At 40.5% G+C, this 16,390-nt stretch overlaps 1 protein-coding gene and 1 long non-coding RNA gene across 23 annotated transcripts in view; one reads left to right on the forward strand and one right to left on the reverse strand.

Moving 5' to 3' along the window:
* Window positions 1-16,125, forward strand: part of odad4 (outer dynein arm docking complex subunit 4) — a 100,051-nt gene extending 83,926 nt beyond the window's left edge. For 8 of the 22 annotated variants that reach the window (XM_059638760.1, XM_048560885.2, XM_059638762.1 and 5 more), the window contains one exon: window positions 14,678-16,125. In XM_059638760.1, the coding sequence (XP_059494743.1) occupies window positions 14,678-14,931 (254 nt within the window). In that variant the 3' untranslated portion in view covers window positions 14,932-16,125. Of the gene's footprint in view, window positions 1-2,269; window positions 2,336-7,086; window positions 7,150-14,677 lie in introns of all 22 variants that reach the window. The other 14 variants (XM_059638757.1, XM_059638759.1, XM_048560879.2 and 11 more) reach the window with 4 other exon arrangements.
* Window positions 1,097-11,221, reverse strand: LOC132206128 (uncharacterized). Its single transcript, XR_009442845.1, has 3 exons — window positions 10,995-11,221; window positions 10,757-10,884; window positions 1,097-1,523 (listed from the first exon to the last, which is right to left on the reverse strand). It is a non-coding gene; the product is annotated as an uncharacterized LOC132206128 (long non-coding RNA).
* Window positions 16,126-16,390: the final 265 nt, after the last annotated feature.

The following is a 16,390-nucleotide window of genomic DNA, read 5'->3' on the forward strand; positions in this document are numbered from 1 at the left end:
CACTCAGCATGGTATTCATGGAGACAGCTCAGCACCAACTACCCAGGGATAATTACTGAGGGTTTCCTCTGGGTGCTCCGGTTTCCTCCCACAGTCCAAAGATGTGCAGCTAGGTGGATTGGCCATGGGAAATTGCCCATAGTGTCCAGGGAGGTGTAGATTAGTTGGGTTATACAGGAACGGGTCTGGGTGAGATGCTCCAAGAGTTGGTGTGGACTTGTTGGGCCAAAGGGCCTGTTTCCACACTGTAGTGATTCTATGATTATTTTATTGAAAATTACTCTAGCATTGCCAATGATGCCCACATTCCCTAACTAAATAAAACTAAACCTGATAAAGTTATTTTTAAAAAATGAACAAGATCTGATTTTAACAGATAAAGTCATCATAGAATCCCTACAGTGTGGAAACAGGCTACTTGGCCCAACAAGTCCAAACCAACCCTCTGAAGAGGATCTCACCCAGTCCTATCACCGTCCCCTTTTCCTGTAACACTACATTTCTCACGGCTAATCCAACTTACTTACACAACCTGGACACTACGGGCAATTTAGCATGGCCAATCCTCCTAACTTGCACATCTTTGGACTGTGGGAGAAAACCAGAGCACCAGGAGGAAACCTACTTAGGCACAGGGAGAACATACAGACTTCATATAGACAGTTGCCCAAGGCTGCAACTGAGCCTGGGTTCCTGGTGCTGTGAGGCAGCAGTGCTCACCACCGAGCCACCGTGCTGGTAACGGAGTTCAAAAACAAGGAAAATACATTAAACCTCTCAAATGACAGGTTAAATCTTCCTTGGAATATTGCATATCCCACTGTGGAAAGGAGAGAGAGCAGAGAGGAGATTTACTAGAATGAGGTGAGGCTGAGGCTAAGTGGAAAAGAATTTGGGATTGTATTCCTGCAGCGAGAGTGTTCAGGTAAAATAGAGGTGTTCAACATGAAGAGAATTTTTGACAGAGGAAACAGGGCGAAACTATTCCCAGCACCAGGAAAGACAGCAACTATGGGATTTAACATAATTGACAAAAAATCCAGGGGCATTTAGATTTAGATTTATTTATTATCACGTGTACCTAAGTACAGTGAAAAGCTTTGCTTATGATCAGTACAGGCAGATCATTGTAAGCAAGGACAGACAGATCATAGTGTGAAAAAAAATCTTAGAGACATACAGGTTACATTGTACAGGGCATGCGCTAGGTAAGATCAACTTTAGCAAGGTCAGCATTATTTGAAGTTAGACAGTCCATTCATCATTCTAATAAAGGCCAGGAAGAAGCTGTTCATGAACCTGCTGGTGCATGTGTTCAAGCACCTGTATCTTCTGTCTGGCTGAAGAGATTGTAGGAGATCATTACCAGGGTGCAATAGGACTTTGACGATGTTAGTGGCCTTTCTGTGGCACTGAGCTGTGTTAATGGTGTCCATGGATGGAAGGTTGGCTTCCAGGATGGTCTGGGCTGTACACACCACCTTCTGTAGTTTCTTACAGTCCTGGGCAGAGCAGATACAGTCCTGGGAACATGAAGGAATTCAATGCAATAAGCTGTTATTATGAGATTCTCTGCCTGAGTGTGTACTAAATAACAATGTTCAATGGAAAATTACTTGAAGAGAAGAAATTTATAGGACAGTGGGGAAAAATCAAGCGAGAACCAAATGGACTGCAGTGGTTCTCAAGGGCAGCACTTACTGGGGGGTAACTACGGATGGGCAATAAAAGCTGGCCCAGTCAGCAAAGCCCACATCCCCTGAAAGAGTAAAAAAAAAATTGGACCAATTTTAAAGCTCTTTCCACCACTACTTCATTCATTGTAAACCTCTCTTAGACCCAGAGTGGGAGACACTGTGAGGAAATGCAGCCCCAGATCCCGGCTGGCTCTCCAACACAGAGCTGCCCTCTCCATGGCCCTGCCACTGAGCTCACGCCCCATCAGCTGATTCTGGGCCATGTTAGAGATCCCGGGCCACCACTCAGCGAAGAGCAGAGAGTTTATCACAGTGTCAGAGCCGGGATTTCACCGTTCACCATCACCAGCAACTGATTGTTCACCTGGTTCAGTTACTGGGATCTTGCTGTGTGTAAACTAGTTACCAATGACAATCATTGCATTTCAAAGCAATTCATTACGTGCGTCACTCTTAGAGAATCATAAGGTTCTGAACTGAATAAAATGTATCATGTGACAGATATTTTTCTCCAGAAATGATTAGAGTTTATCTGTTGGCTATATTTGACATAATCTTTCATTTTTGTGTAGTAGATGACAAACAGGTTGAGGAAGAAGTGCCTGAAACAATTGAGAGTGAAGGAGTCATGTCTGAGGGTAGGTTGTTAGTATAGACAGTGACTTGTACATAGTGACCTGTTACAGTGCCTCACGCACTGACCTCCAACTGGCTAGTTTTACTCTCTGGACTCAGTTCCAGATTTAAAATGCTGTCCTTGCTTTGTTCTCAGATGCATGTAGACAAATCTCAGAAGGTGGCAGGAGGTAACCTGCTCTCATGGTTGTGCGACTGGGTCGGTAACCCCCAGGCTTGGATTAATGACTCAGGCACAAGCATTCCAATCCTAGCTCAGCAGCTGGAGAATTTCAGTATGGACAATTAAATGAACCTGGACCATGAAAGTACCAGATTCTCATATGACCCATCTCATTCATTAGTGTCATTTAGGGAAGGAAATCTGCCATGCTTGCCTGGTCTGGCCTACTTGCGAGTCCAGATACATATCAATGTGAACGAATCTCAATGGTTCCTGAAATGGAACCTGAAAGGTTCTTCTAAGTCACTGAGCATTGGATTCATGAAGGCAGCTCACCACTACCTTCTCAAGGGCAATTCATGAGGTAAAGATAACTCTGGCCATGTCAGTGATGCACACATTCTGTGAATATTTGACAAGGTTGTTTAAAAATTAAACATGGGTGATATAAATAAAGGCAAAGGATGCAAAATCAGAGAGGTTGCATTAAACCTTTAAAATCATTGGTGAAACGCTATCTGAAGTATTGCAAAGTAATACAGTAGTAAGGAGAGTGGTAATCTAGTAATGATGCCAGTACTGAGGTTAAACTAAAGGAATCTGGAATTTTTTTTCTTTGAAGCAGAGCAACTGCAGGGAAGATTAAATAGAGATGTTCAAAACTGAAAAAAAAGACTTGACAGAGGATGAAGGGAGAAACAGTTTCCACAACAGGACAAGCAGTAACCACGGGATTTAATGTCAGTGACACAAAACCCAGAGGGAATCCAGCAACTTTTTCAATACAGCAAATTGTCTGGACTTCCCTGTTTGAAAGGGCAGTAATTAATAATATCAAAATGGAGATGGAAAAGTATTTGAAGAGGAGAAATTTACAGGATGGCGAGGAGGAAACCAATGCTGGGGCAAGGTGTAGCAGTGGATTAATTCTACAGTTCTTTCCATCACCATTTCATTCACGATAAACCAGTTTTAGAGAGAGGTAACAGTGTGCCAGTGTCAATGTTACAAACAGCACCCTCACACTCAAGTTCTCATTAAGAAACCAGGACTTGGTATAAAGAAGATATCAGTCAATAAGGCATAAGGTTTTGGTTTGTAAGTTCACAGGTAGTAACTCCTTAAACTAAAACAACAGTCACAGTTTAATTTGTATGTAGGTATACAGAGTTCTTATCCATTGATTGGACTGAAGGCTGGGTCAGTTTAGTGCCACTTCCATGGTTAAGAACATAGAGGAGACACTGTCCCAGTGTTCCTCCTGTTCCCCAATTTGTTACAATGTGGAGGAGCCAGTGTTGGGCTGGGGGTGGACAAAGTCGGAAATCACACGACACCAGGTTATAGTCCAACAGGTTTATTCAAAATCACTTTCAAATAAACCTGTTGGACTATAACCTGGTGTCGTGTGATTTCTGACTTTGTCCAATTTGTTACAACAATGACAAGAGGAGTATACTGATAATCCAGCCCCACTACTTCACCAATCGCACTGTTAATATACATCAGTTGATTCAGTTAGCAAATATGGCCAGTTTCACTCTTTTGTACTAATACTTAGTGTAATGGTCAAAGGGGAAATCAGGCAAATTTAAATTAGAGATAATGGGAACTGCAGATGCTGGAGAATCCAAGATAACAAAGTGTGAAGCTGGATGAACACAGCAGGCCTCTCTGATGAAGGGTCTAGGCCCGAAACGTCAGCTTTTGTGCTCCTGAGATGGTGCTTGGCCTGCTGTGTTCATCCAGCTCCACACTTTGTTATCTTAAATTTAAATTAGATTGCTTTTACCCTCTTAAGTCCAAAACAGCAGCGTATTGTTTAATGTAATTCTTAAACAATACCATACCCAATTGAATTGAGCCATAAGCTCTGGCCTTTTGTGTTAGTCTTAGTCTTACAAGTAAATTTACAGCAAAATGAAAACAAAGATAAGGTCTAGCGAGTTTTGAGAAGATTTGTAGCTCAGGTTGAGTTTCTGGATGTGAGTTTGCTCGCTGAGCTGGAAGGTTCGTTTTCAGACGTTTCATCACCATTCTAGGTAACATCATCAGTGAGCCTCCAACGAAGCGCTGGTGTTATGTCCTGATTTCTATTTATCTGTTTAGGTTTCCTTGGGTTGCTGATGTCACTTCCTGTTCTTTTTCTCAGAGGATGGTAGATTGGCTCCAAATCAATGTGTTTGTTGATGGAGTTCCGGTTGGAATGCCATGCTTCTAGGAATTCTCGTGCGTGTCTCTGTTTGGCTTGTCCTAGGATGGATGTGTTGTCCCAATCAAAGTGGTGTCCTTCCTCATCTGTATGTAAGGATACTAGTGATAGAGGGTCATGTCGTTTTGTGGCTAGTTGATGTTCACGTATCCTGGTGGCTAGCTTTCTGCCTGTTTGTCCAATGTAGTGTTTGTCACAGTTCTTGCAAAGTTCATCCAAAAGATAGGGTTTATTAACATACCTTTGGGGAGTTACTTCCCTACTTAATTTGCACATGGTGAAAGTAAAAAGGAAGCCAACACCTACTGGTAAATGCAGGAAGAATGTTCCTGATGATGGTGAGTTGAGAGCCAGGAGCCACAGTCTAAGGATTTGGAACAGGCTGAGATGAGGAGAAATTTCTACACCCTCAGAGTGGGGAGCCTGTGGCATCCGCTGGAAAAAGTTTTTGAGGCAGAAACATTAAATATTTTCAAGGAGTTAGACATAGTTCATAGGGCTAAAGGAATTGAAGGCTATGAGAAGAAAGCAAGAACAGGATATTAAATTGGACAATCAGCTATGATCATTTTGAATGGTGGTGCAGGCCTACTCGTGCAACAATTTTCTACAGAAAGAAATTAAAAATTTTGAATTTATTGAAAATTAAAGATATTGGTATTAGTTTACATGACTTAGAGTCCAGTAGGTCAATGTCCAAATTGGGAGTTTGTCAATTGGCTTATCTGATAGCGATTCCTTTCTTGGGAGTTCAGATTTCAGTCAAAGGTGCAACAATACTTTAGTTCTTGGAAGTTGGTCCAGTTTAACTGCTGAAGTCTGAGATTCTCTCTGTCTGAAGATGATAACTTCTGAGAAATGACCTTATAGCTGCTAAAGCCTGGGACTGTGCTTTTCTTGGTGTTAAACCAGCAACTGAAACCACATTAACACTGTATTTAAAAGGGATTAAATCAGCTGTAAAGACCACATCTTCTTTTTCTTTAGACTGTGAATTAAAATTAAAGGACACTTTTAAACCAAGGACTGTGGAAGGAGTTGCTGCACTTTTGGAAGCAAGTTACTGAAACTCAATGTGAGTTGTGTTTATACTGGTGCTTTGTTCAAGCAGCGGGGGTAGATGCCTGAGATGCTATCTCGCCCTGGTTGTGTACAAAGCAAGAACTAGTTGTGGAGGTCAAGTGTCATCAACAATGACGACTCCTCTCTGATTGGCTTCTGGGCAGGTGTGAACATTACAAAGGAGAACCCCGAGACAGTAACAGAGGAAGGATCTCTCTCTCTCTCTCTCTCTCTATATCTATCTATCTTTGTGCAGTGAGGTAACCAAAATCTGGAAGATAGTCTATCCCAACTGCTGCTATAAACAGGTATAAAGTAATTGAAATACTAAACAATTACTGAGCCAGTTGCCCTGCCTTCAATAAAGAACTAAAAGAATTTGAAAGTTTAAGAAGGTCATAAATTAGAAGGACTTGGGAAGCAAATGGGATGCTTTGTTGAATCCTGTAGTCTGGTGCTATTGATCATTGTTTCTCCAATAACATCCATGTTTGTTTATCTCTGTCTGTTTTTAGGTGTGTGGGGATGGGATTTAAGTGGGGGGAGGCGTTAGAGTTTCAACTAGTGGAATTATGTTGGTAATTTAATTTTGTTTGCCAGTGATTACAGTTGATTTCTTTGCAATAAATAATATCTTCTTGTTAAGTACAAAAACCCTGTTCAGTGCTTTCTGCTAATCAATCCATTGGATAGGAAAATTTTGACTAATTTGATAAATCTTTAACTTTAGTGACCACCCCAGGAACAGTAGGGTTCAAGTGTCAGTGCATTTCCCCAAGTGGGGCATGACTCAGCTGAGTTTCAATTACAAACAAAGCACTATGGATGCTGAAGATCGGAAATAAACAGCAGAAAGTACTAGAGAAACTCATCCAATCTGGTAACGTCTGTGGAAAGAGAAACAGAGTTAAGGTTTTGCATCTGAGGAACTACTTGCAAAACTTTTGAACCAATTTGCAATTCTTGTGCTGTGTTCTTCGCTGGAGATTGGACATAACTAGGTAGCTTTTAGCCACAATACTGGTTATCAGTGTTCCATCAAAACTGCACAGCGACTCAGTTTGTATCAGTATCAGAACTGAGATTTCACTGTTAATCATCGCCAACAAAAAGCTCTTCCATCTGCTTCTGTTTCTGAGATCTCGCTGTGCCTAAATGGGTCAACAAATAACCAAAACAATCTTGACATTTCAAAGTAATTTGTTGTTTTTGAACATTGGATAAACACATCAGATGAAAGATTTTTTTCCCACCAGAAATAATTAGATATTACCTGTTAATCATTATTTACATAACCATGTATTTTTCTGTAATAGATGCCAACCAGGCTGAGGAACAATTGCCTGAAAAATTTGACAGTGAAGAAGTCATGTCTGAGGGTAGGTTGCCAGTATAGCCAGTAACCAGTAGCCAGTAACCAGTAACCAGTGACCAGTTGTAGCAGCTCACACTAATCTTCCTCGTACTAATGTTCTCGGTCCTCAAATCCTGATTAAAAATGCTGCTGTTGCCTCATTTCCAGAATTCCTCACCTTTCTTAATTGTGATTGACTGAAAATATGAAGACTGAGCAAATCTTTAATATTTGATTCATTTTGTAAACAGGCACAGGTATTGTTCTGAAAACAACTTGCCTCATCTTTACAACTCCTACCTTCCTGCATTAGCCACCTGTCCCTTTCTCCTGTCTCCCCAACCCAGGCACTAACTCCCATTTCCCTGACCCTAGGTCCCTTCTCCAGGGCCCTGCTCTATTGCTCACTCCATCAAGGTGGATGGTGAATGCAACTCTTGACCATAATCTGTCTGGAGATGCTTGAGAGCTCTCCCAGTTAAATAAGAATGTAATAATATAAATGAGATGATGTATGAATAGAAATAAATGTAAATGAGTTGATAGCTATTACAGAGATGTAGTTGCAGAACTGAGAACTCAATACTCAAGGGTTTTGGCATTCCAGAAGAACAGGCAAAAAGGAAAAGGAGATGAGATAGTTTTGTTAATAAAGGCAGATAGCAATTTAGTAGTGAGTACTGATACAGATGCATTAGATGGTGATGTAATTAATTTGTGTGGAAATGAGGAATTGCAACAGAAAGATGTCACAGGTGGGAGTTACTTATATGTCCCCAAAGAGTAGCCTCACTGTTGTATAAAGCATCTATATGGAAATAATGGAGGTATGTAAGAAGGGCATTAAAATTGTCATGGGTATTTTTAATCTGCAGGTTGAGAGGACAAACCATATAGGCATTTTTAGAGTGAGTCAGGGATTGTTTCTTACAGCTGTAAACTGCAGAGCCTATTTAGGAACAGGCTGCTTTGGCCTTCCTTGGTCAGGAGTTGGAGTTTAAAAATAGGAACATTTTCTTCTGACTGTATTGGTGAGATCACTCCTATAGCATTGTACAGTTTTGGTCCTACATTTACAAAAGGATATTGCTGAGTGGCCCTGGTGGAACCCAAACTGGGCAACAGTAAGCAGGTTATTGCTGAGCAGTTGCTGCTTGACAGTGCTGTTGATGACACATTATGACAGCCTACTCCTGGGCAGTTTTGGTAAAGTACTGCTTTAAGAAACAATCCCTGTTGTGTCATGGGTGATTCTAATGTCCTTCTTACATGCCTGCATTATTTCCAGATACATATTTTGTCTTGCAGTGAGGCAACTCTTTGGGGGCATAAAGATAACTCCCAACCATGGCACTTTACTAATGGTCGAGAGTAGAATCACACTAGGTTCTGAGGGGGCTTGACAGGGCAGATGTTGAGAAGATACTTCCACTACTAGAGGAACTTCACAGAAGGGGGACTTCCCTACAAAATATGGGGACACTCACATAGGAGTAAGATGAAAAGGAATTTCTTCTGCTACAAGGTAGTGAATGTCTGGAATTCTCTGCCCTAGAGTTAAGTATGGTGTAGTGTAGAGTTGTGGGTGCTAGATCACTGAAAGTATTTAAAGAGGAGGTGGAAATATTTTTGAACTATGAAGACCATGAGAATGAGGAGTTTAGACCTGGGTAGATGACCCATGAGTTTGTTGAACGGTGGGACAGTGTTGAAGGTATGAACAGATGTTCTCCTGATTCTGTTTCCTTTCTTTTTAAGTCTCAGCAGTTTCCAGTAATGGACGACAAGTTGGACAAATGGGCACCTGAGGGCTTTAAGATGGAAAGTGGGGCCACCTGGTCAGATTTCAATGTGGCTGTGATTTTAGGGAACAGTTCTTTCTCTAAAGTATTAATTGAATTGGTGTGAAGCATTCAGCCACATCAAACACTCCATTCAACTGAAATAACTCCACGATGGCCAGGAGACTTAATGAAAATTTAAATCTAAATCAAAATTTAGCCTGACACTTTCAGTGCAGTCCAAAGGGAATATTTCACTATCAGAAATACTGTTTTTCAAATACAGTGTTACAAAGAGATCCTGTCTTTTTTCTCAGGTGAAAGCAAAAGCACGATTAGGAAATAGGAGTGGAATTTTCCCTTGGTGTCCTAACTCAACATTTATCCCACAACCAATATCAATCTCTCTCTCTTAGCTTTTTAATTGCTACAAAGGATCACTACAATGCTGACTGATTGGCCTGCTTGATCTCCACCCTCATCTAGCCTGTTTAGATTTAGTGGGTGGTTTAACAGGCAGATGTCCTTTCTGTCATTGAACCACCCCATTTATCCAGCCTCAGTGTGTGCCGGCATGTCTGTGCCAATAGCTGGATTCTTACTTTGGCAGCATGCCCTGGACAGTGATTCAAATCTGGAGGATTCAGAAGCATGAATGCTACTGTCTGTGCCACCAAAATGCAACCGCACCAACTTCACTAAAGCAGATGAATTAATCATTATCATTCCTGTCTCTGTGAAATCTTGCCATGCTCATAAGTGGGTGCTGTTTTTTTAGTTACAGCAATGACCCCATTTTGGAACATCTTAAGATTATGAAAGGCACGACAGAAATGCAAGTCACTTTCCTTTAATATATTTGTGTTCACATGCAGTGAGATAGCTGCTTTACGACAACTAAATGTTTCAGAGAAAAATTCGCAAATTCTGCTCAGGTAGGATTCTGAGTTTGACTGTGATATCCAGCAGTCTGATGTGTTGTCAGCCTTGCATGTGAAGAGTAATCGTGAGGGGCATGGATAAGTGAATAGGTGATGTCTTTTCCTGAGGGTAGGAGAGTCCAAAACTATAAAGAATAGGTTTAAGGGGAAAGATTTAAAAGGGACCCGAGGGTAACATTTTCATGCAGAGGTTGATGTGTGTATGGAACAAGCTGCCAAAGGAGGTGGTGGAGGCTGGTACAATTACAACATCTAAAAAGCATCTGAATGGGCACATGAATATGCAGGGTTTAAAGGGATATGGGCCAAATACTGAAAAATAGGACAAGGTCAGATCGGGATATCTCGTCGGCGCAGATGGGTTGGGCCGAAGGGCCTGTTTGCATGACTCTATATTTCATATAATTGGATGAAATGGCCCAAAGTGGTCATAATGTATTATTTGCTTACATTTCACAAAATAATCAGCATTTGCTTTTATTACTGAGTAAAAGAATTCAGCAGCTCTAGTGTCCATTCACATCCAGACAAACATGAAAATCCTTCTTTTACCTTCAGTAAATGAATAATAATCAGTACTGTTTGCTGTCTGTGGGAATTCATCAATCTGATAGGTTGTTCAGTCTGATAATTTCACTGTTGTGGGACACTGGAAATCTCTTACTAATTGTAATATAGTTCTACAGGGCCCCGCACTCTTACTTGCTCACAATCCCACACAGGCGAAATTATAAAGATCTGACGTACAAACATTTCCTGTACTTAGAAACAGCTACGTTATTTTGTCCTGCATTGTGTTTCAAACTTGCATACAAATCAACTTGCAAGCAGACTCCAGAATGGAACCTGTCCACAATCCGGGGACTGCCTATACTAAGATAATATCAGAAATTAATGTCAGAGTACCCACCAAAATCCTTATTGGCCACGTCGTTCAAGGTCAGCAGTCAGCGTAAGACTACTTAATGTGACTCCAAAATACAGGCCACAATATTCCCAGAAGTTCCTTCACTCAGTACTTTAAGGCATATCGATAATCTGCAGGTAACATGGGAAAATAGTCCTTTACTGAGAATCGTTCGTTCAAATGAGAAGATTCTTTGACATTCCATTTTTCAATTAAGATATTAAAATTAGGCCCTGTTTACCTGCTCAACTGCTTGCTAGAGATCCCGTCACACCGTTCAAAGTAGAAGGAGGGAGATTCTCCACATCCCGACCAGCTTTCCTCCTTCAACAAACACCAGCAGACACAGATTAACCAGTCAAGTACCTTGGAGCTCTTTGCAGGATCTTGCTGTGCTGTGGCAAATGCATTTATCAGCAAAACAGCATTAAATATAAAATGTTATTTATTGTGAGTGCTTTTGGATGTTGCTCAAATATTAAGGTCCTGAATAAATAGAAATAAATTACAGTTATGTGGCAATTTTTACATCCTCTGGTTGGTCCAACACATTTCACAACCAATTAGGTACATTTTGTATAGTCCTTTTTGTGATATCCATGTACTTTTGCTTTAAGTTGACAAAGACACAGTATTATATACATTTCTTTAAAAAATGACAAACGCTAAAGGGCAGTCTTACAACTGTCCTCACAAAAGTTTGCAACATTTCACTTATAAGCATGCAGGAGAAGAGGTGAACTGTGCTAAGGTTTAGTTGGTGATACAGGCTGGCCAGAATTTACCTGTCTTTTCAGACACCATGCATGTAGTGGAAGAGGAAATTTGAATCCATGATGGTCATTTGGGATCTATAATGTACAATTCTGCAATAAATCTTAAAAAATCTTTCTGGCCCACAGCACAACAGGTGCTGACATTTCAGATTAAACGCTCCTAAATTTGTTGGTGCTTGGAAAAAATATGGATTTTTTTTAAGGGTGCAACTGGGAATGAGAAATGGCAGAATACCAGGAGAAAGGTTTAATTTGGCTGATGCTTTAACGTGAAGGACATGCATCTTTTACAATCAGAGAGAAAATTGTTTCCACACCAGGAAGATTGCTCCTGAGCTTTGCTCTTCTGTTAATAAATTCAAATTATTTAACAAGTGGCCTGTCATAACAAAGAAGGTCTGTAACTAAGTGCTTCTGTCACATACGGAAGGAATTGGACGTCCCTGTAAATGGGCCTTAACCCCTGGTTACTATTCCGTGCTGCACTGTTGGGCAATGTAACACTAGGTTTTTGCTGTTGTTAGATATTGTGGGACAAGTAATAATTAGTCAGGGCAATCTATTTGGAAGATTCTGAAAGGGTTAACACTGAGGAATGCTATATGCGCCAACCACCACAATCACGTCATATGGAATAGTGAACAGAATAGCTCAGGATCTCAAAGGAGCAAAATCTAACACCTTAGTACTCCTCAACATCTCTGCCACAATGTCTATCATATTACTGTAACACTCCAGCTGAGCCTATTGACAAATCTGTAAACGATCTAACTCGGAGTGCAACACAGCCTGGTGAATGAATAGCCATGGCAGATTCAAATCTGACGTTAGATGCTGAGGTTACTTGCTAGAGACAGGTTCAAGCAGAATATTTCACTTTCTTATCTTCCCGGGAAATCCTCAGTCACACTGACAGAGATCAAAGTCAGATGCAATCCTCAAATAACAATTGAGGAAATTAACATGTTGGTTTCACAGACAATTCAATCACTGAGAGTAAGTAACAGAATCTAAATGAAATGAATCAACATGTAAAACGTTTACCTGCCTCAGCATAAATGATACAGGGAGATTGAGAATAAAATGCTGCTGACACAGATTGAGGATGTGGTGTGTATAACTCCATAGATGCCACCACTGAGAAGGAATGACCAATATCCAACGATTCTGGGTGGTGTGAGGGAGAAATAATCTGTTTCAGCAGAGTAGGCACCCTTTGTGAAGGAAATCTGAGAGATTAAAGAGTTTAAAGCGAGTTACAGACCACAAACTGTTAGGGAGACAATTGTAGACAAAGGCTTTCGAGTCACAAACTACTAATTTCCCAACAACAGAGGAAATGTGTTCCAGGAGAATACTGAAACCTGCGGACTGCTGGAATTAGTAAACTCAGGTACCAGAGGGAAGATGGGTGGTTGTAAATGCAATTATCATTATCATCGGTGGTCCCTTGTAGATGAGGATGACTCTCTTCCACTCTCAGGGTAATTCCACTGGTGGCCGTATGGACTGATGTGGCTACCGCAGGCTCTGTTACACTTGGGGCAGAGGGTGGTTGAGGAGAAGGGTAGATGGGGTGTTGTGTGGCAGCGCTCTCCTTTTGCTGTTTTTGTCTGGCTTCTGCTTTTTCCTGACAGCAAGTCTCAAGAAGCTCGATGCCTTCCCGGATGCTCCTCCTCCGCTTTGGACGGTCTTGGGTCAGTGACTCCCAGGTGTCAGTGGGAATGCTGCACCTCGCCAGTGAGGCCTTATCAGTATCGCTGAAGCACTTCCTGTGTCTGCCTGGGGCTTGCCTGCCATTTCGAAGCTGGCAGCAGAGCACCTGCTTGGGGAGTCTCAGCCCAGCCCACCATGCCCAATCAAAGAGGGGGGGTCAGTGCCTCGATGCTGGGGTTGTCGGCCTGATTGAGGTCACTGGTGTTGGTGAATCTTTCTTTCCAGCGGATTTGCAGAGTCTTGCACAGGCAGCATTAGTGGCACTGCTCTGGCAACTTGAGGTGTCTGCTGCAGACAGTCCATGTCTCAGAGCCATATAGGAGGGTGGGAACCGCCACAGTTCCGTACACCATGATGTTATTGTCCTCAAACACCCTTTTTGTCAGGCAGTTGAAGGCTGTGCTAGCACACTGGAGGCAGTGCTGATCTCTTCATCAACAACTGCTTTGGTCAACAGGGCAACTTCCTATTTTACACAAATGTCTCACATTAATAATGGGGAGAAAGGCTTGAGTTGGTGAGATGTTGTATTTGAGCCAAAAGAGTTAATACTGAGGAATACCATTAGCACCCTAAACATGTCACATGAACTTATGAGAAGTACATTTTAGGATCTTAATGGAATAAGACCCAACATTGGCCCTTCTTACAGTTTCTGTAACAATAGCTATAATATGAATGTAACCTACAACTGTTACTAACATGCAACAAACCATATCTTCTCAATTACAAGAAACTCTTCTAGTGAGACTAGGAGTGGTTTCCCTCTCCCAAACTAGACCGAGCAGACCCTGCAGTTTCTCCTTATAAAGGATAAAGGCAGGAACCTTCATGGTGAGCAGCTGTTCATAAAGCATTGTAAGCTGGCCCTGCCCATCTAACAGAATTCAGCAACTGTATGTTCGAAATTTTCAATACAATGGACCTTCACTTACATCAATATGAACCTTGATTATTAAGCATGATAAAATTGCAACATCCACATCACACAAATGGTTTATTTCTGTGTAAATGCTACTACATTGAAACCATTTTATTTCATCCATATTTTAATAGCATATTGTGGCAAAATATAAAGTTTACGTATCCCATGCTTGATATGCTCTCCATTAAAACCTTTCAGTCCTTATTGTTTGATTAATTAATATGAACTTTTCCACAAATGGTAAAAATAGGTACCTTTGTGCATACATGTGGCTTTTTTTAAGTAGGTGGTGGATATAGTTCATTGTAGGTAGGTGTGAACATGGGAGTGAGGATGAAGAAAGAGTATTTGTTCAATAAAATAGCAATTAGTACACTGGTTAGCATTAAGTACCTTTGGAAAACCAATGGATCATACGTATCATGGAAAAGGCAAATAAAAAACGAACCCCTTCCTTTTTCTAAAATTATCATATTGCAATTTTTATGTTTCAACTTCTCTCCACAGAGACAAAGACACAAAGTGGTGACACAGAAAACACCACCAGAAAAGCTGAATTAGAGCGAGGAGAAACAGAGGACGGAGAAACAGGAAAGGAGACAGCAGAAGAGGTTGAAGCAGAGAAAGAAGTGTCGGCAGAAGAAATGACAGAAAAAGAAGAGACAGGGGATGATGCTGAAATTGAAAGAAGAGAAACAATGGAAGAAGAGACAGATAAAGGAGAGACAGGAGAGGAGGATGCAGCACCAAAGAATGAGTGAAAGATGTCAGGAATGCTCTATTACATCAACAAAGATGATCTGAAGAATGCCTGGAAGTATATCTCAGTGTAACTAACTTTGTTTTTAATAATAAATGGTATTATCTTTAATTTTTACGTCCAGCCCTTGTAAACATGAGGACATTTTTATAAATAGATTATAAATAACTTTTTGTTTGTTGTTTTTAATGCCCCTCCTTGTAGACTTGAGTCAGGCCACAGTTCAACTGTTTTCTGCACTAGTTGATTCACTCTCTTTGGAAACTCTCAAGGCTGGGATCATAGGAATAGGAGGAAACTATTCAGTCCCACAAACCTGTCATGCTAATCAATGACTTCATGGCTCTTAACACCATCCACTTACCTGGGCTTTAATACTTTAACCTATTAATACCCTGGGTTAAAATCAATGGAATGAACAATAGACATATTCTACCACAGATGGCTGACCTTCTCTACCAGCTGTTACCTGGGGTACCAAGTGGAACATCTATAGGTGCAAACCTTGAAAAACTAAGAAAAATAACAAGAGGTAATTATGTTGACAAGTGAGTAGTTACCCCTAAAAGGATTCAAGGTGAGAAAGTTGGAACTTTAGAAGAGCAGAGATCTGAAAATGTATTCAGCAAAAGAAAAATAAACAGGTAGAAAAGGTCCCCAGCAATCACAAAATATTGCAGATGTTGGAAATCCAAAATGAAAACACTGGCCACATTTAATCTCTGGATGAAATAAATACTGAATGTTTTGTCTATTATAATGCATGGTTAAATCCAGCAATCCATTCACTCCTAAAAGATTCTAATCATCTATTAGGGGTAAAGCTGTGGGTAAAAAAATGCAGAATTATCAATTTTCTTGAGTCATGGAGTCACAACAAATAAGAGGCAATGATTTTACCTTCTTAACAGACTTTCTCAGTCTTCAGTATCCGTCACTGAAAATTCAACTCCTTCCTCAAATCTTGTGTGCATCAACTGAAGAGGCATAAAAAAAATCATAGTAAAAGCAATTTGTTTTAAATTTTGGCATTTTTCTGTTTGTACGCAGTGTGTTAGTACACATTTGATATGTAGTTTGTGGTTTAATGGAATGTGAGGTTTGACTCTACTAGTGTTGTACTGTGTGTGTGTGTCTGTGTTTGTACATATTATGGTGTGACAGCACCATATGGTGTGAAATAAATGTGTAAACTTGTGCGGTATCTGCACATGTACGTACTTGTATCATATAATTCTAAAGAAAATTTTACATTTAAACATTACAACAAAGCCGAAACACCAGCAGACAATGTAAGAATTCTGGCTTTATATAAAACCAATGCCCCAATCTCTCATTAGCATAAAATTAATAGAAGACAATCAACATTATTTTTAAAAATTTCAACATTATTTTAAACATCAAAGGATGGTTTCCAACAAACATTAATAATGCAATGCAACAGTAGGACATATTCAGCA

Source organism: Stegostoma tigrinum, chromosome 31 (assembly GCF_030684315.1).
Source record: "Stegostoma tigrinum isolate sSteTig4 chromosome 31, sSteTig4.hap1, whole genome shotgun sequence".
Classification (NCBI taxonomy): domain Eukaryota; kingdom Metazoa; phylum Chordata; class Chondrichthyes; order Orectolobiformes; family Stegostomatidae; genus Stegostoma; species Stegostoma tigrinum.